The following is a 20134-nucleotide window of genomic DNA, read 5'->3' as shown; positions in this document are numbered from 1 at the left end:
CGTCCGGTAAACACTTATTTTCAGGACTAGTAACGTAATATACTATTATGAAACAGAAATTAGTAGGACAGGTAAATACGGGACTAGTATTTACTAGACTAGTAATTACTAGACTAGTATTTTTATGAAACAGGGCCCTGATGGACAGTTTATGAGTGGGGGGGGGGGAGATTCAGTGGAGAATGGAGATTGGAGAAGAAAGTAGTTTCCTGCGCGAAGGACGACAGTCTGTCTATGTAGGCCGTCGTGGATCCTGACTGCCTTTCTCTTGTGAGTACGCGCGTACTGAAGTGTGTATTTATCTACCTCTATCATAACAAACATCATCAAGTATTCTAATAACATCTAGTCTTCGATATCAGTAAGTAGAGCCAATCTGCCGATCAAGAGGTGTTGGTAGGCCTTAGTTGTAGTTTTAAGAGTTCAGAGACATTTATAATTACATCAAGAATCCTAATAGCTATATGTGAAAGTGCCACTTTCATAGCGGTCGCAAATCAGAGAATCAACTCTTATCTGTTTCCTCTCGAATACGACTTTAGTTTGTTTAGAAGTAAGAAATTTCCTTACTACTGTATATACAAAAACTGAGATATTTTTTGCCGTTTAAAAGTGTTATGTTGGACGAAAATACTTTAAATGAACTATATCTAACATAACAACTAAATTGAATGTTCTATGAGTGAATTTAAAAACAAAACATAATAACTTAATCCAAAAACTGTAAATAGAACAAACATTTTCTTTAAAAACGTAATTTTAAAAACTAAGTTATAGTCTGTTCACAAAATGAAAATTCTGTTAATTCTAGAAAAATCTACATATTATTTTCACTTTAGTTATTATCAATTCGTATGAAAAGGTAATAGTAAAGTATGGTTTATTGTCCAGTGTCATTTCAAACGTGTGTGCTCAAAATACAATAAACAATTTATTTAAATCGTTCGAAATAAGACAGTAGAATAAGAAACAGGATTTTATGCTTCATAGAGTAAGATGTTTGGTATTTAAATCGTTGTGATGTTTTAAAATAAACCATATTGAGAATACGTGTATACTCAACGTTTAAATTGTTGTTTAAATTGTAACGAAGGTAACTTGAGGTGCAAAATGTATAGGGTTTTATCCAAATTATAAACAAATCAAGATAACACATCATTTTTTGCAGACGACACTTCAATCAGCGTACAATCTTAATTTTAAATTCATTTTTTGTGCTTTATCTCGCCATCAAGCCTATTCCCTATATGCTTTAATGTTCTTAATACTTTATTCTAAAATGGCGACCATACGAATGTAGGTATTTTATGCCAAGTATTATCTGGAATGAGTGTAGGATAAGTGAGTGATCTTGCAGTCTTGTTAGTGACTAAGGTTGACATGAAGGAATTTACTAAAACATAGCCCTTTAAATAAAAAAAAAAACAATTTCTCAAAGATTAAAAATCATTACAGTTATCTCACATTAGAAAATGTTTTTGTAAACACAACATTTTTTTAGTTTGATAGGTACCTTTAAAACAAGAAAGTTTCATTTTGGAACATTTATAAATACATCATTTCACACGCTCTGCAGTAAAAAAATAGTATACCGTAAAACATATAAAATATCATCAATACAAATATCTCATAAATAATGTATTTAAAATAAAGTTATTTCCAGAACCATTGAATTTGCTGTTATTATGTAACTTGTCTTGTTTTCAATTTTGTATTCATGACAAACTATTTTGATTCATGTATACACATTACACAAAGTGAAAACACAAAAAATTACTTGAATGGGTCAGGTAATAGTAGTATATTTTCTGTGCTACAACCACACTTAGTTATCTGTTCATTATAGATTTAGTGATAATTCACTGTAGTTACCTTCCTGTCACTAGTGTCAGGCTGGTCGTTGTTGTCTTTGTTCTATCTTGTCACACATTTTTGTTTCTCAACAACTCATCCTCTTTCAGATGGTAATGTCGGTTTGGGCGACTAGTTTGTATTCATTGACTTCTTTATTTACAACTGACCAACAACCATAACCATTATGCATAGCTAGAACAAAGAAACTACAACAATGAATAGCCTGAGGTTGTTAAGAGTACAAAGAATACTGTAATCTGAATTGAGCATTTATTATCAGTGACAATCATGAATTTAACTTAAATTTGTGATTTAAATTTAATTTAATATCATACTGGTAATTAATGCAGATAGTATGGTAAAATAAAATATTGGTTAACATAACAGTAAACACAATAGAAAATTCATCCTGAAACAAAAAGAACCTTTAAAATGGCCTAAGCAGATTCATAAGGATGATAAATAAAGGCTTGATGAGTGTTTAACCTTAGGTTTTACTAAGCCCATCAGCTACTCACATGATTATTTACAATGTTTCTAATCGTGAAGAATAACTTATTTACTACCAAACTTCAAAAGATAAATATTTTCTCTTAATTTCAATCATTTTAGTGACTCTGTTTGATAATTTCATATTTTACATATTTTATTTTTGTTGCACTACCCAATGCCATTGGCAATTTTACAGTTTGTCAATAGAACGGTCTAAAACCTGGTCTTTTTACTATACTCAGTTGCAGTTCACAAAATTTAGGAGGTTTAAAGCAAAGTTCCTCCACTACTTTTTTGCTATAATATGTTGGAGCTGATTGGCGTTTTGGCAAACCTCTCAGCTGTTGAGCTATTAATTGTTTCAAAGGTAGGATCATGTAGAGAGAATATAGATTTCTTCCCCAAAAACCACCTAATTTTTGTGAATGGATTACCGGTATAGCTTTAATAATGTCAATTTTTAAATATGGCATCATTATTTGAAAAGCAAAATGACAAATTGGATCTAGGTCTGTAATACATCTCTCAGGATTGAACCGGCAGCCTCTAGATTTAAAGGCAAGCACTAAGACGTTGACAACCATTGCGAAAGTGAATCATGTATCACTAATTTTACAATTTACAGAAACATGAAACAAGCGAGCATCTTGAAGAGGATATCAGGAACGTTGCAGCAAGTGGCAAGGTTGAACCAAGTGCAAGTTCGCACAAAGTCGTCAGCTGTGGAGGACCTCTCACTGACTGATGAGTTCACCAGTGCTAGACCTTACGAGGAGATGCCCGGCCCTGCGCCACTGCCGCTGCTGGGCAACAACTGGCGATTCATGCCCTTCATAGGTATGTTACAGCACAAGTTAAAGAGTAGACAACTCTTTAATTTGTGATTACTTAAATAATGGGCTTAATCATTACTGAAGTATAATTCAAGAAATACTTGTAGGTAGCTAAATTGGGAATGTTTTGGGAAAAGGAAGTGTTGGTTCAGTTAACATACCAGTGAATGAAAAGGGTTTACACAAAAAACTCACAAACAATACTGGTTTTTTATCAACCTACTCTAGAAGAAGTCCTGGCAAATATCAGAGTTTTGTTATGTGGGATGTTTCTGTGTATCTTTAAAGCTTCTTAACACCTACCTTTCTCAGGTAAAATATGAGAACTCTATCTACCTAAAAAAACTCACATAAAAATTAGATATGCTTATAAAGATATAGGATAAATTCTTCTTTTTATAAGGTAATTTAATTTGCATAAATAAATCATAACTTTTTTGCCATAAAAGACACAAAAAATAAAAACTAAAAAAAATTTATTTTAAAGATTTTGTATTAACATAAGAATACTAGAACAAAATCTGTAATCACCCAAGATACTAAGTTTAAGGCTCTTTCACACCGCCCAGCGACGTTTCAAACGTCCACTTGTTTGCGCATGACTCATGGACAGGTGATCAGTCAAGTGCAGTTCTCACTCAGTGTTTAAGTCTGTTAGTTCCCGTGCTAAGATGTCTTTTTTGCTAGTTCCTTGGTGTGAGCCCGGATTTACTGTTCCATGGATGGACGAATCAAGTGGTGACAGTGACGATGACTTAGTGTTATTATATTCCTTGGTATTAGCCATGGTATTAGCTTCCATGGTATTAGCCTGGTACAACGCACAAAACACCAGCAACAACAAACAGTAAACACACTGCAGATAACGCGGGGTGCGAATAGTGGCGGGAAGCACCACGTAAGGACGTCCGGGACGTCCAGGAAGCCGGTGTGAAAAGGCCTTTACCACTTAGTTAACACAGCACACTTAGGTGAGATGCAATAAACATTTCCTTATAATTTCCTGTAAACCTCAATTCTGTCAACCAATTTGAAGTGTACATTTTACTTTAAAACATGTTTTGAATTGCCTGTCCTGTGACAGGTTTTTTTAAGTAATATGCCAAACCAATTTACATAATTGTTTGAGTTTTTTTTATTTGTGATTTAAGAAGGTTATTTTTTTAAGCCATTCAGTATATGTTCAGTTATCTAAAAAAATATGTTTCCTTCCATTTGTTATCTCATTGAACCACAATCAAGATTCATTTGTTCACTGTTCAAAGAATATAAGAACGGAAAATATGAAAGTTTGGATGGTATTTTTCTTTTTAGAGCTTTTAATCTTATAGTTAAGATATTTAATTTAAAAACTTTTGTGAGCGTAGTAGGCTTAACTGAATGGGAAAGAGTCCAAACCGGCACAAGAGACACACAAGTACACTATAAGCACAAAACATTAGAATATTTCACTGTCACTGATACCATTTTCAACAAAGGAAAAGATCTTCTCTCTTACAAAATGCTCTCTGTTACATTTCTTAATTTAAGATTTTTATTTAAATTGGAACACGAAACACCCCAATGTTTTACTATGTGTACTTTCTCAGGTAACTACAGTATCGAGCATATAGACCAGGTGTGCCAACAGTTACACAGACAGTACGGTCGTATAGTCAAGTTGGCAGGACTGCTTGGCCGGCCAGACATGGTGTTCTTGTTTGACGCAGACGACATAGAGCGAGTGTTCCGCAGTGAGGAACTGATGCCTCACAGACCGTCCATGCCTTCCCTCAACTACTACAAACATGTCCTGCGCAAGGACTTCTTTGGTGAAGACGCTGGGGTGATAGCTGTGTGAGTTTCAAATGTTCAAGGGCAAGATTTTATAGGTTTCAAATCAAGAAAGTAGTTCTAGATTTAAATTAATACAGATGAGCGGAGGGTGGTAGTTTGCTACTTTTTTAAATGTAAGGAGCCCTGTTGGTTGAAGAGAAGGAAGAGTGGTTGTGATTTATAGTTAACAATGAAAGGCTTTTATTCATCTCATGTTCAGTTTCCACAAGCAGTGAAAACATGAGAAAGTGCTAATTTTGTGATCTTTTATCTTATCTTACTAATATTATAAATGTGAGAGTTTGGGTGTTTGTGAAAATGTCACATGGGCAATCTCGTGAAAACCAATGTGAATAAACCAATTGAGCTTCAATTTTGCATAAATATAAGATGGAATTAGACCTAATTTTATGTTGAAACCCTCCCATGGTTCGCACTGGCACTGGCATTCAAAGTGCCTTTGTCATTAGCATCTAGTTATTCCTATATTTTTCAATCCCTCTCTTTGATTATTGTGTAAGACCATTTCATAATTGTTTCCATCAAATAAATTCATTCTCCACATTCTTTTGCTATCATTTTGGTTCTGGGCCTTGCATTCTCTAGCATTCACTTACTGATATTGTTTTTATGTTGAACTGATGTTTGCGTTTCCACTCCATAGGCATGGAGAACAGTGGTACAGGTTCCGTACCAGAGTACAGCAGCCAATGTTGCAACCAAGAACAGCAAAGCTCTATGTAACTCCTATCGAACAGACCGCTCAAGCATTCATTGACAGGTGAAAAAACTAACTACTTAATGTGTTTCTAACTTATATTGGCTATTCTTGAACCATATACAATAATAATTTTAACTAAAAGGATTATTGCTTTGATATTAAAATTTTGAGTTTGTACGAATTGCACTTATATAACAATTTAATAGAGTGAAAAGTGATAGGTAAATCTTTAAAACAATTCCTTCATGAGAAATTAAGTCTCACTTGAAGATAAGTAAACAGAAAAGTAAGCATTAGCACATTTTCTCGTAATGAATGTGTTTTATAAAAAAAAAATATTAGTTTAGTATTTCGCCATTCAAAGACAGAGAGAGACTACCTCTTCTTCCTCCCTTCCTCATCTAATCAAGTGGTCAATGGTCGGCACTTTGATAACAACACTGTGACAACAAGTCTCCAATGTAGCAAACAAGTCTTTTCCAAGAAAATGGATGATTTGAATGTTTCCATCCACCTTATACAAACTTGACCTCTGTGGCTTGTTCATAACAGAAAACACCATGAAGTCATCGTCAAGTAATGGACCAGAGAAGACTTGTTCTTGGCAAATTATGAGGTAACTTACAACAATTTGAATGAGAGACCAGAGTATAGGGAACTAATTTTGTACTCTGATGAAGAACAATTCAAATTTATTGGTGCAAGAATGCATAATGAGAAGAAAATCAACAGTCTGTTAAACGTGTGGGAAAAGAAAATTCTACAGTTTCTTAGTAATATCGGATTTTGGAAGAGCTTTTGGAGAGGATAAGAATGTGATGCCACTACCCAAGGGCATGAGCCTGGAAATTTGCTCTTAATTTCCCCAAACCTGTGGTGGAAGTGTTCAGTCCCATCTAACACTGAGGAACTCATCAAAGCTATACACAGCATAGATAATTGTGCTTCAAGTGATGATGGTGCTTAATTGAGTGAATATAGTCAGTCTGCCTCCAGAAGCCCACACATTTTAATGTTTTCCTTAAATGGAAGATAAGGGAGCAGTCAAACAAGTGAGAAGACAGTCCACAAGGCTTTAGCACTGTTGGTGGATAACACTCCAAGGTCAGAAGAGAAGATGCTAATAGGAGGACACTTGGGCAGATGCTGCCTGCCTTCAAAAATGGCTATCTAGTGCAGGCCGAAGTAGAGCTTGATGAACAAAGAGGAACATTGTACAGAAGGTGAGGTCTGTGCCGCTTGCTTAGACACTACAGCCTTGCGCCTCTACCCTCTTCCTCAGGTAGTAGGTTTGAACACAGCCATCAAAATCAACAGGGGACTTCACTATGACAAGTGAAACGCTGCAAGAGCAAGTGAAAAATTTGATTTCAACAATAACAAATAATTTTTGACATATCACACTGAAGTGTAGTCTGTTTTTAATGGTAAATTTTTATATTTAGTTTTTACAAGGCTACTATAAGAACATTCTTTTTCAGGATTCGAACGATAAGAGATTCATCCATGGAAATGCCTGATGATTTTTTAAATGAGATTCACAAATGGTCATTAGAATGTAAGTATAAATCACAGAGCGTAACATTATTCAATATGTTGACTAATGTCATAGAATAACCAACACAAGTAAGTAGACTTCTCATACTGACTTACTTACTGCCGTGGCTCTTGGTACCTAAGGTAATACTTTGCCTCGCCAACACATTGCCTCCAGATTTTTCTATCCATTGCCTCTTCTTCCCTTCTTCCCAGTCTTCTTAGGTCTTTTCTAATCTGGTCTCGCCATCTCAACTTGGGCCTTCCTGGTGGTCTTCTGCCCTCCAGATTGTTCAAAAGGATGTTCTTGACTAGGGAGTCATCCTCTTTCCTTAGTAAATGGCCAGCCCATCTCATTCTCCTACCTCTCACCTCGGCCAGTATGTACTGCCCATATATAATTGCCTCAACTCCGCATTGTGTTTTATCCTCTACTCTCCATCTTCAAAGGTTGAACCATATATTTTTCTCAATATTTTGTTCTCAAATACTATCAAACGTTTTTCTGTTTTTTTTCTTAACACCCAATTTTCTGAGCCGTATAACAGAACTGGTCTTATAATGGTTTTATATATACAGAGTTTTGTTTTGTGTGATAGTATTCGATAGCTTAATATCTTCTTCATTATTATTCGTCAGTATTACTCCCAAATAAGTGAAGTTGTTTACTTTTTTAAAGTCGTACCCTTCTATTTCTATATTGTTGTCATTGTTTATTTGGGTTGCTCTCCCACACTCCATTAATTTAGTTTTCCCTTCATTTATTCTTGAACCAACTTTCTGTGTATGGTTTAGGAGTTTTGTGACCAGCACTTTCAGCTCTTCTTTACTCTCCGCTATAATTGCAACATCATCTGCAAATGCAAGGACGTTTATTTTGGTCCCTGTTGTAATTCCAGCTTCTGTTTGTCTTACTTCTTGTAGTGCTTCCTCTAAAGCTAAATTAAATAGCAATGGGGACAAACCATCAAACTTTTCTGAGATTTCGCCATTTATCTTACCTTACACCTAGATTCTGATATGCTTGATTTTGATAAGTTTATTAATTTTTTGGGTATTCCATACTTTTCCATAATCTTCCAGAGTCGTCTTCTACTAATCGAGTCATATGCTTTGGAGAAATCGATAAAAAGGCAGAGAAAGGGTTTATTGAATTCATAGTATTTGGCAATTGCCTCCTTCAGTATGAATATTTGATCGGTAGTTGATCTACCTCTTGTGAAGCCTGCTTGATGTTCACCTATAATATTTTATGTATACTCCTCCAATCTTTTTTGTAAAATCTTTGATAGTATTTTGTAGGTGCAGTTGAGGAGAGAAATACCTCTGTAGTTGGTGTACTCTTTTTTGTCACCTTGCTTATGAATAGGAATGACTATCGCTTCCTTCCATTCGTTTGGAATAACTTTTTTTCCCAAATATTCAGAAGCAATTTGTGAATCTCCTTCGTTAGTCTTGCCCCTCTTGCCTTAATCAATTCTGATGATACTGAATCCTCTCCTGGAGCTTTATTATTTTTTAATTCCTTGATTGCGTTTTCTACTTCTTGTACTGTTGGGTCTGGAACCATTGGTTCCACATTTTGAATTTGATACACTTCCTCGGTTTCCTCTTCCTCTTCTTCTAATTCTTCTACATTCGAGAGATCTTTAAAATACTCTTGCCATCCTTGTATCCCTTCTTTGCTCTGTATCACTAGTTTCCCAGATTTTTTTTTAATTCCATATGGCATTGGGCTATAACCCTTTCTGAAAAATCTTACCGATCGATAAAAGTCTCTGCTATTGTTTGCCGTCCGATCTTGTTCCGCCTTCTCTAGGATTTTGTTCACCCATTCTCTCATACCATTGTAAATTTTGAAGCTCGTTTTTTGTATCTAGTTCATGTCCAGTGACACTGATCGTTAGTGTTGACAAAATTTTGTTTCTATTATTTTAGGGTTAATTTCATGATTTGTGCTTTACTGTTTGGTTATATAACTAGGGAACGAGTTATTGTTGATTATTATATCGTTTTATTTGGTTGAACGAGGTTTTTAATGACTGTAACAACAAGAAACAAATTGTAAACAAAACACAACCTCCTATAGTGCACCAGACAGAACTAACAATAAAATTTGCTTCGGCTGTTCCAGAAGGATGAGAAACCTACTAAGGCCTTTTTTTCTGCCGACTATTTTGTCATAGTCAGGAGTCAAAGTCGGCCCCATGGTGGTAAATCTGAGCGTGCACATGGGCCGACTGCAGGCAGACAGTCTGGGCATTTTGGGGCTGACCGATTTTCCTGCCGACTCCTCCCCGACTCAACTGTCGTGTCGTATTGATAAAGGCATAGAGACAAGTTTGATCGCGCACACTGACGACTAAAAAGTCTGTCAGTCTGACAAGAGTTTAGTTGTGTGTGCAACGCAGACATTCAAGTGCAAATGGCTGCGACAGGTGAAAGTGTTTTGCGAGACAAAAAAGTTGATAAACTTATTGATGAAGTGGAGGCCCGGCCCCCTCTTTACAAAAGTCTTTGAAAAGAGTATTCAGACATAATATTAAAAACTACCAACACTTATTCGAGAGTACATGAAAAATTTGTCCGCATATTTCCTCAAATCCGAGTATAAGAGGTAAAACTGGTCTTCCAAGGCTCACTGACTATAAATTGGATGGACCCAGTATTTTCTTTTACGTTTTCTTGCACAAAATCTGGTCAATAACGTATATATGACAGCGGTTTCTGTCATATTCATCCTTATGACTTTCTAAAGACGACTAAACAGTTGTGGCGTGTGCGTGTGCACAGTCAACGACCAAACAGTCTTGACGACTTTCCGACTGTCCACCCTACTCCAGCCAGACAGTCGACCCACAAAAAGTCTCTCGTGTGCGCTAGGCTAAGGGAGTATGTTTTATCTATGCTAATGCCAATAACAAAATTCAATACTATAGTCCTCTTGTTTTAAATATAGAGAAAGAATTAAAAACAAACCTTCAACAAATCAACAATGTATCTTGGATTTTTATAATTTGTCAAGAAAATTTAATCTAGAATAAATCAAAGTGAAATTTTTGTTCTGAATTCTAGGTACTTTTTACAGTTGAGCGATAAAAATAATATTTTTTTGTTACCTATATATAGGGGAGTCGCTACTCAAATTAGTGAAAAATCTTCAAAAATTCAAAATTTTGTTTTTGTTCCTAAATTATTATATATATCTTTTTACATAATAAAAACCACCCAAAATCATTTTTACATACATGTACCTAGGGGAAAAAAATAAAACAAACTGTTTTACGGTGCGACAAAGACAAGTAGGCTAATGTAACCAAAGGCTTATAAAAAGGTATGTGCATATGTTATTCACAACTTAGCCCTAAATAAATTGTAGTTTATAGCTTTTTGAATTCTTATTTGTTTGTTACCATGGCATTGTAAAAAAAAATTACCAAAAATGGTTTTTTATTAAAAAATGCTAATTATTTTGTATAGTAAAACACATTTGCCGGAAATATTCTGTTTCCCGAAGGTTGTGTTTTTCCATGTTTCAGCCTAAAAACTTTTATATTCCAAAAAAACTACTTGAGCCACAGTTCTGAAATTTTGTACACACCTTTTGCATATAAAAACCTAAAAGAACACGTATTTTGAATCCATTTGGTAAAATTGTTTTTATATATAAATTAACAAAAAATTTTAAAAAATTAAAAAATATTTTAAGAATATTTTTTAATTTTTTAAAATTTTTACTATACTATACTATACTATTGTCGCACCGTAAAACAGTTTGTTTTATTTTTTTTTCTCCTAGGTACATGTATGTAAAAATGATTTTGGGTGGTTTTTATTATGTAAAAAGATATATATAATAATTTAGGAACAAAAACAAAATTTTGAATTTTTGAAGATTTTTCACTAATTTGAGTAGCGACTCCCCTATATATAGGTAACAAAAAAATATTATTTTTATCGCTCAACTGTAAAAAGTACCTAGAATTCAGAACAAAAATTTCACTTTGATTTATTCTAGATTAAATTTTCTTGACTTTTTTTAAATAACAGCAAATTTTAAGAATTTGCTGTTATTTAAAAAAAAGTAAATGTTTCTGTAATACAATAAAAATTCGTGATATTAAAGTAAATTTAATGCTGAACAAAAGTATACAATTTCCATTTGTGTAAGGTTTATGGTTTTCTTTAAATATCAATTTTAAAAATGTTCCGAAAAAACAATAAAACCCATTTTTAGGGCACATAAAAAAATATATTTTTTATTAAATTTTTTTTTTGTTTTAGGTCTTTTTTAAGTATAAAAGCCTGATACAATGTAAAAATTAGTTAAAATAACAATTTTAGCGATTTCAGTAGCGACTCCCCAGACATTTTAATACCATTCATTTATTTAAGAAATCAATGTTTAGAAGATCCCAAACATAAATACTGGATCTTAGAAACTAGATAGAACCCCCATTGGTGGGTCAGTGACTCAGTAGGGGGTGCGATGGACTTTGAATTTATAACAGCAAAGTTAAGGGTTCGGATCCTAGTACTTGCCATTGATTTTTACCAGTAAAGCCCCCCTTGTACTTTATACTATATCGACTCATCCCTTGCTTTGCTGGATACATGCCTCTGAGGACGGGCAAATGCTACATCAAAAGAGAGGCCACCATCCTCTTAAAAAGTTGCCTACTCATCATTAGTTACTAACTACAACGTTTTGATATAAATCATTGACTGTAAATTAGTCTTGACAGCTCAAATGGATTAAGAATTTGAAAAATACCTAGGTTGTAGCCATAGCCCAAGTAGTTTCAGAATATATCTTCAACATGCTTAATATGTTGTAGCCATAGCTCAAGTGGCTCTAGACACCCGACTAGGCTGCCTTGACGATTGTTCACCCGAGACTCAGTCTCTCATAGACGCAGTCAACACATTCTTCCACAATGTCGGTGTGTTGGAACTCAAGGTCCCGTTCTGGCGACTATTCAACACTCCCACCTGGCGCAAGTACATTGGAGCTCTTGACACTATAACCAGGTAAATAACATCTTTGTCTTTATCACCTCAATCTAGCACATTGAAAGTCTTAAAATACAATAAAAAATAAAGATTAATAAACTTATTTATGTAGAGGCGAACTAGTCATCCGAAGGATAGATAAAGAGTTTTATTGTGCATAATTGATAAATCAATTACATTATTCCACTAAGTCTAAGTTCTTGACTGTTGGTAGAGCTAGATATTCCATCCCCAAGTTAAAGCTGTTGCCAGTTATTGTTAGATCAAAATAGACGTTGTTCAATTGAGCCATCCTCAGATTGCGCTGATGTAAGTTACTTATTTCTGTCAAATAAAGCCGTTTTTTTAACCAAATCAAACTGATGACAGGCTATGATAGTATCTTTTACATTACATCAACTATCTCAATAACAAAAAATAAGGTACAGTAGGATATATAATTTTACTGAGTCATTCAACTAGGTTATTTTGAAATTTTAAAAAATTTGCAAGAGCTGGTCCAAATGTGATGTATTTTTCAGTATCCAAAAGTGTGTGGTAAAGTGTTAGAGCAGGTAGTAAACAAAACAACAATGATAGTATAGATGTGTTGCACTCTCTGTTCCTCAGTATCACAATGAAACACATCTCCGCAGCACTAGAGAGGTTGCAGCAAGGCAAGGGTGGGGAGTGCACAGCACAGTCATCATTACTAGAGAGAGTGTTGACCCAGGAACCTGACAACCCTCGACTGGCTTGTATTCTGGCAATGGACATGTTCCTGGTGGGCATTGACACGGTCAGTATCAATATCATTACTTTAAGATAGCGTCGCACACTTTGGTGGGTATTTTAAGCTAAATATGGATGCAAGGTGAGTGCAGAGACACAAAAGCTGTGTAAAAGGTGCAGGGAGACATCTTGGTGATATGGGGTATAAAATTAAACTTTGCTATTTGATGTGGGATAGTGAAAATAACTAACAAAACAAACATTCAATTACATCAGAATAAAACTAAACAAAAGCTATGGCATGTGCTGCAACATAAGAGTTACAGTAAGAATCTAGTCAGGTATAATACTCTTGGACTTTGATCCATAGAGTGCTGTTAGTGTGGTAGACAATTAGGTCTACCACTGGCCGAGTGGTGAATACCTCTTGGATCCGGTTAACCGGTTGGGTGTTTCTTTGAGAGTTTCACCTTACATCTAGCGTTTACTACTTTTCACAAATCCTTACCGTGTGTAAACCTCAACTTCAACAAATATTTGTTTGAACGTTCAATCGATGATGTTGTGAATTGCTCCTTTTATAACTGGGAAACTTTTCTTTCAAATCAACATGGTTATTTCTTATTTTTGCAATTAACTGTTATAAGTTTTCAGTTTAATGTGTAGATTTCAGAGCTAAATTTTATAGACTGGAAGGACTAAAATGCCCACTATTTCAAATAAAAATAATAATAATGTTAATTTATTTTTCTTACAGGTTATATATTTTCATTCCTTTTAATTTTAAAACTGCATTCGTTACCATTTACATTGGTCAAACAAATTGTAATGTCCTAAAGTTTTACTGTTCCCAGACTTCAGCAGCAGTGGCATCCATATTGTACCAGCTGAGTCAACACCCAGAAAAGCAGGAGATTCTGCACAATGAGGTATATTATGATAGCACCATTTATTCAGTATAAATAATTATCAATATTTTCCTATGCTTGGATATCATATAACTTGAATAAGTGTTCTCAGATATATGTACAGCTTTCCCCAAGAATTCACTTTGTCTTTGGTATTGAAGAATATTTAATAATTACAAATGCCTGATGTATGAGAATAGTCCTACACTATTGTAAAAAAATATCTAAAAAATAAATACAATTGAAGGATTTATTTAGTTTTTTTCTTCTATTTATGCTTTGATTGATCTGATCTTATGTTAAGGTTGAATAAGAATATACTGTAATAGTTTTAATATTATTACTTACTAATATGACTAATTATACTGTTACAAATAATAGTTGTAAGTGTAATTATTTCTTTTTACTGAGTTATTATTTATTTTTGAGCTTAAGATACTAATGTTTTAATAATTCATTTTTACTGCAAACAACTTTTAAATGAACTTAGTTGGGCTCTTCTTCCCTTCAAACAGACAAGTACCTATAGTCTTGTGAGGAATAGTCAATAGATTTCTATAATTTTGTAAATTGATGTATTAGATTTTGGAAACATGTAGCCTGTACCTGATGACCTGTTCCTATAATGGTTTATCCCTGGTCTAGGTGAGCCAAGTGCTGACATCTGGGGAGCCTCTCACCTCACAACGTCTGGACCAGATGTCTTACCTGCGAGCTGTCATCAAGGAAACTCTTAGGTAATCACTGACCTGATGGTATATCGTATCTTATACAATATGAAACACTGTTTGCTACAGCAAATCAATATCTAAAAGTTTCTGTCTTGGACTAAGGTGTAAAAGGACAGGTTCAATTCCCAGTATATCAACAAAATTTCATGAGTTTGGATCACTTTCACTTAAATTTGTTCGCAATTCTTGCCCACAAAATACTTCTGGTGTGGAAACTAATAGATAATAAAAAGCTGTATGAAAGTGAAGGGGTTCATCGAAAACCATTTTTCAAATACCAATGAATAGATTGTAATTAAATTTCTAACACAGAGCCTATAGATGCATATAAAGATATCAATTTCTTGGAATCGTACACAAAGGGTTTATTACCCCTGTAGACCTTCAGAATTTCTAATACTAAAAAAAATAAAATAACTCATTATTCCAAATTAATTTCAGAATGTATCCAGTAGTGATCGGCAATGGTAGATGCATGACCAAAGACTCTGTCATTGCTGGCTATCAAATACCAAAAGGGGTAAGTTTGTCATACGGTATCAAATTTATTAAAAGAGTCAGTGGCGACGTGGCCAATATATGGAATATATTTTGAGGGGGGAACCAAGATTAATGTAAGGTTAGGTTGTGGGTACTTTATCTCAGTTTTGCTGCTTAACTAGAGTTAATTTGCGCTGAATGCCACTTATTTTACTTTACCGAGATCACGCTTCTTTATTGTTGACATCAAATCATAAAAAAATATATCTATTATATGGTACTTATTTTTGTCTTCATATTCATTATTTTTGGGGCTCCTGGGTGGGCCCTTATATTTGCCCCTTATTGAAGTGTATCATATTTTTATCAGAAAAACATGTATTTTATTTTAGTGAATTTCCCATTTAGGGAATAATGCTATTACTGTAGGCGGGACCGATTCAATTTTTAATTTCTAAATTCCCAGAGGTCAAAAACATCATTTGTTCAAATTTGCACTTAGAGAAAAATGGAATATTGTATTTTCATGTTCATTATTTGAAGGACAACTATTTTTATTTTACGGTAAAATAGATAGATTTTTCCAATCCCTAAGTGTGTTAACTAAACTGTTAAGGTCTCCTTACCTCCTGAAACTTAGTGTGGTTTAAAGGAATTATCGATAAGAAATTTCCATCAACTTTACGGTACCTCTTCAGAAACATCCAGCTCGTGTTTTTTGAACAGAAACTTTTAGTAAAAAATTCTACTGTTTTCAGACCCAAATAGTTTTCCAACACTATGTGATCAGCAATTCTGAGGAATATTTTTCTGAGCCACACAAGTTTATCCCTGAGAGATGGTTGAAGTGTAGCAGGGAGCAACATCACCCATTTGCATCGCTGCCCTTCGGCTACGGTCGTAGGATGTGCCTCGGCAGACGCTTTGCAGAGTTGGAGATACAAACTCTGGTTGCTAAGGTGACTGACATGGTTAAAATCTTTGTTAACATAAGCAACTCAATTATTAGTAGCTTTACTTCGTTCACAATATTTAGGCGGTTTGAAGGGAAGTTCCCCCAACCACTTTTTTTGTATTTAATGTATGTTGCCCAATCAGCAGCTGAGCTATTTTTTACGGTAAGGGTCAATGGTCAAGTGGAGGGGATAAATTTCTTCCCCTAAAACCGCCTAAATATTGTGAACGAATATACTACATTGCATTGATTAAATCATTCTACTCATGGAGACTAAATGCAGGCAGTCAAAGCAAAACGTAGCTGTTCCGTGTTCCTGTAAATAAGCCACTTATCTATATATATAATTCTGTAAGACCAGATTTTTACCAGAAAATTGTGGACGTCTGGTAAGTGGCAGAAAAGTGGGAGACGTCTTAATTTAAAGGTCTTGACCCCAGGGACTCGGGAAAAATAGCAGAATTCCCATAAAGTTACCAAAAATCGAGATACAACGTAAACTATCCACCATAATAAATGCATAGGGACTGAAAAACGTCTGCATTCTATCAGCTGTTATTTATTTGCAATGTTTAAATTTATTCTGAAAGTCAATGTTGTTAAATAATGTTTCAAAATGAAATGTATTCGTTTAATTTTTTCCCCGTTTTTATAATGAGTGAAGTAACTAGACAGGGTAGGGGAACACCTACAAGACGTAGAAGAGTATCCAGGAATTCAACTGACACAAGAAATGCTGAAAGAGAACGTCATTTAAGGCCTAACTATAAAAGAAATCCACAAGCTGGTTAACAACCAGCCTTCAGAAGAACGCTGGAAAATGAGTTGAGTGTTGCTTCTCACAATCTAGGTCCTCTTAACAGCACTTGCATGCATTGTAGCGCATTTAACTTCGCAGTGGAGGCCAAAAATGGACATTTCAACGCATTTTGCCACAATGGACTCATTAACGTGCCACAACCAAAAAAATGACGAACTAAAAGAACTGTTTTTACATGATTCTAACTACATAAAGAACATGAGGCAATACAACAGTGCAATGGCCTTTGCGTCGCTTTCCGCTACACAAAATGGACCTTACTGTTTTTAAATTCAGGGACAAATTCATAGATATATTTCTGACTTACTACAGCGAAATGGGGAGTTGGCTTCATGGGCAATTGTATTTCATTGACACATCAGAAGCAACTAATATACGACTCCAGCGGAAGGAAAACCAAGATATAAAACAGGAAACACTGTTAATTTAATTAAAGTAACATAACATTTATAATTTTAAAAACATATTTCAAGTATTTGTCTTTTTATATAGTTTTTTTTTGTCTAAATTAGGGGCTATTAGGGGCCCCTACAGGCCCATAGTTAAAATTATTTTAAATAACTATGCCTACTGTAGTCAAACACTAAAATATTGTAATACATAGGCTATATAACTGGGTCGCCAAAATTGTACCCCCCACTGATCGTTGATGTCATTTTAGAGGGGGTACAATTCCCCCAGTACACTTTGATTTTAACGAAATCTAATCTATTTAATGTGGGCAAGTGATTAGTGAACCGGATAGTTGTATTAAAAATTAAAAAGAGCAGGAGATTTACTGCCCGGAATTGTAACCCCTGTCAGAAAACCAAATGTGTAGAGGGTGGAATTGTACCCCCCTGTAACCTGTATACCTCTTGGAGAGGTAGCGTGGCTTGTGTACGGGCTGGAGTTGTTCCCCTCCCTGTAACTGTAAAGTAAAGTAACTGTAAGTAACAAAGTAACATCTTCAATAGTCTTTCAATAAACTTAAGTGGTAGGCCTATCATTAAGACTAAATAGTAGTGAATTCCTTCTGAAGTGATGACATATGTTGGAGTGATATTTAAGCTTGTACAAAAAATAGTGATTGTTCTAAGGAAATATAATTGTGAAAGGATTGCCCAAAGATTTTGCTTTACTACTTTAGTTAGCCTTGGACAATAAGGATACTTTAGTAATTATTTTTATCATTGTTATTTAATAAAACATTTTCTCAAAGTTGACCTCATACGCGTAAAAATTTTGAAAATTCGTAGGAAAAAGCCCTAAGTCAATTTCAAAACGTCGTAAGTACGCCTACATGATACAATATAGAATTCCTGATTATATACTTTGCCTGAGACAACCTCCCCAATCGACAAGTTTTAGGGTGATATGATGGACGATATCGTAACGCACAAGAGACTAACAGATATGACAGACGACATAGGCCTACATTGGATTTAATTTATTTCAGTTTGAAAAAATCACATACAGTATAGGAATTAATTACTACACATCCATTTTAATTTCAGTGCGTGAAGAGGTTGGAATCAAATAGTAGGGAGAGGGGTTAAAATTCCAGGGGGCTACAATTATGGCCTGTACAGTTTTTTAGATGCCGATGGATTTAATCGAACCACTCGTCCATAACAATATCAAGGGGGTTAATAATAATTAATAAGGGGGTTACAATTCCAGCCCGTATGTGCTTTTTTGTTGAGAAAATGAAACGTCATCGTGACATCACTAAGCTGTACAATTCCGCCACCCCATATAAATGTCACCGCCCTGGTGGTTAAATATCACTATAGCTGTTTTTTTTTACATTTGATGATTCCATAAATTAAGTCTTAAAATTCTTGTTTTCAGATGGTTCAAGCATTCAAGATGGAATATCACTATGACAAGCTAAGCTACAGCATACATCCAATGTACATGCCTGATGGACCTCTCAGATTCAAGATGGTGGATCGTTAATCATTCTGTGATAAATTTTAGTTTATATTAAGTCAAATTGTACCAATACGTAGAAAAATTATTGAATCTATTTGTATATTGTTATAAAGTATACTTTTACATAATATAATACGATAAATGTCATTTGACAACAAAATTGTTTTCATAATCAATAAATTCTTGCCAAAGTATTATTTTTGTTGTTCCATAGTAAAATTCTGATTTATTTGTATTCATTTAAAGTTAGACCTTAGTGTAACTCCAAAGAGCCAACATGGAAACTCTCATTTCTGATTTTAAAAAGACAGAGCTGTGGTCCTATCCCAAGGGAGGAGTGGAATCAAGGTCAAACATGAAGAAGAGAGAGAGGTAGCAATTAGTCTTGTGTTGGCTACCATTGAAAGTGAATGATGAATGGGGTGCCATTTACTCAAAAGTTGATTATCAAAAAATTAGAAGGCAGGAATCACAAAAGGCTAGTTAAAGTACAAGTACACATTACATGAAGCAGTGACGCCAGGAGGACAGACTAAAGACCAGACAATGAATTTCATGGAAATCAGATTCTGTGCAGTAGGCTAAGTACTTGGCAAACAATATGAATCCCTCAAATGTTCGAGTCATTAATGACGAGCACCCTATGGACCTGTGTGAGCAAAGTCCCCAGAGACTTGTTTAAGAAGAGTATTTCTAAAGCCAAATCACTTACTTTCCCTCCATGAGTGACCTATTGATTGTACGAACAAATGTAAAATTGCTCCTTTCATTTTAAACATATTTACCAGTCTGTTCAGTCATCTCTGGATTTTACATACAGTAAATAGCGTAAACTTGGTGTTTTCAAAAATACTTAAAAAAAATTTTGTTTTCAAAAATACTGAAACATTTTTTTAAAGGGAGACAAGACTCCAAGACAGTAGATGAGGTGCTTTACATGTTTATCATTGCTATTGAGTTTGCTGCTGCCACCATGATCCAGATGGCAACAGCAGCCTCAGTAACCAATGACGACACTTCTGAGACCAGCACCTGTACCACCCATACTGCAGCATTCAACAGCTTCACAGTGTCATCCCACCAGCAACACAGTAGGTGCCAGCATTTATAAGCATGGAACCACGTGTAATGAATGACACAAGCCTACGACCCTGCAATACATGCTCAGCCAACAAGTGATCAGCGCTACAGCACATCATGCAACCAGCCTTGATTTGAACCCGAAACTATATCTAAATTGTTTGGCCATCCCACCAAAACCAGAAGCCCTGAGTCAATAAATAAAACACAGCTAGGAATATAATGTTTATTTTATTAAATTAACAATGCATTATTCTTTTATTATGTT

At 34.7% G+C, this 20134-nt stretch overlaps 1 protein-coding gene across 1 annotated transcript; it reads left to right on the top strand.

Moving 5' to 3' along the window:
• Positions 1 to 224: 224 nt before the first annotated feature.
• Positions 225 to 20085, top strand: LOC128984409 (probable cytochrome P450 49a1). The gene is made up of 12 exons (XM_054403728.1): positions 225 to 361; positions 2972 to 3183; positions 4769 to 5015; positions 5659 to 5775; positions 7197 to 7273; positions 12090 to 12282; positions 12874 to 13042; positions 13830 to 13904; positions 14529 to 14620; positions 15056 to 15134; positions 15853 to 16053; positions 18703 to 20085. Exons 2-12 carry the CDS (start codon positions 2976 to 2978, stop codon positions 18808 to 18810), a joined length of 1566 nt encoding a protein of 521 aa, XP_054259703.1. The 5' UTR covers positions 225 to 361; positions 2972 to 2975; the 3' UTR covers positions 18811 to 20085.
• The last annotated feature ends 49 nt before the right edge of the window (positions 20086 to 20134 follow it).

This window comes from Macrosteles quadrilineatus, unplaced genomic scaffold (assembly GCF_028750875.1).
Source record: "Macrosteles quadrilineatus isolate MER2022 unplaced genomic scaffold, UCM_ALF_1.0 Scaffold_2__2_contigs__length_208266976, whole genome shotgun sequence".
In the NCBI taxonomy this organism is placed as follows: Eukaryota; Metazoa; Arthropoda; class Insecta; order Hemiptera; family Cicadellidae; genus Macrosteles; species Macrosteles quadrilineatus.
The sequence above is the reverse complement of the archived record's forward strand: the minus strand, read 5'-3'. Positions and strand labels throughout refer to the sequence as shown.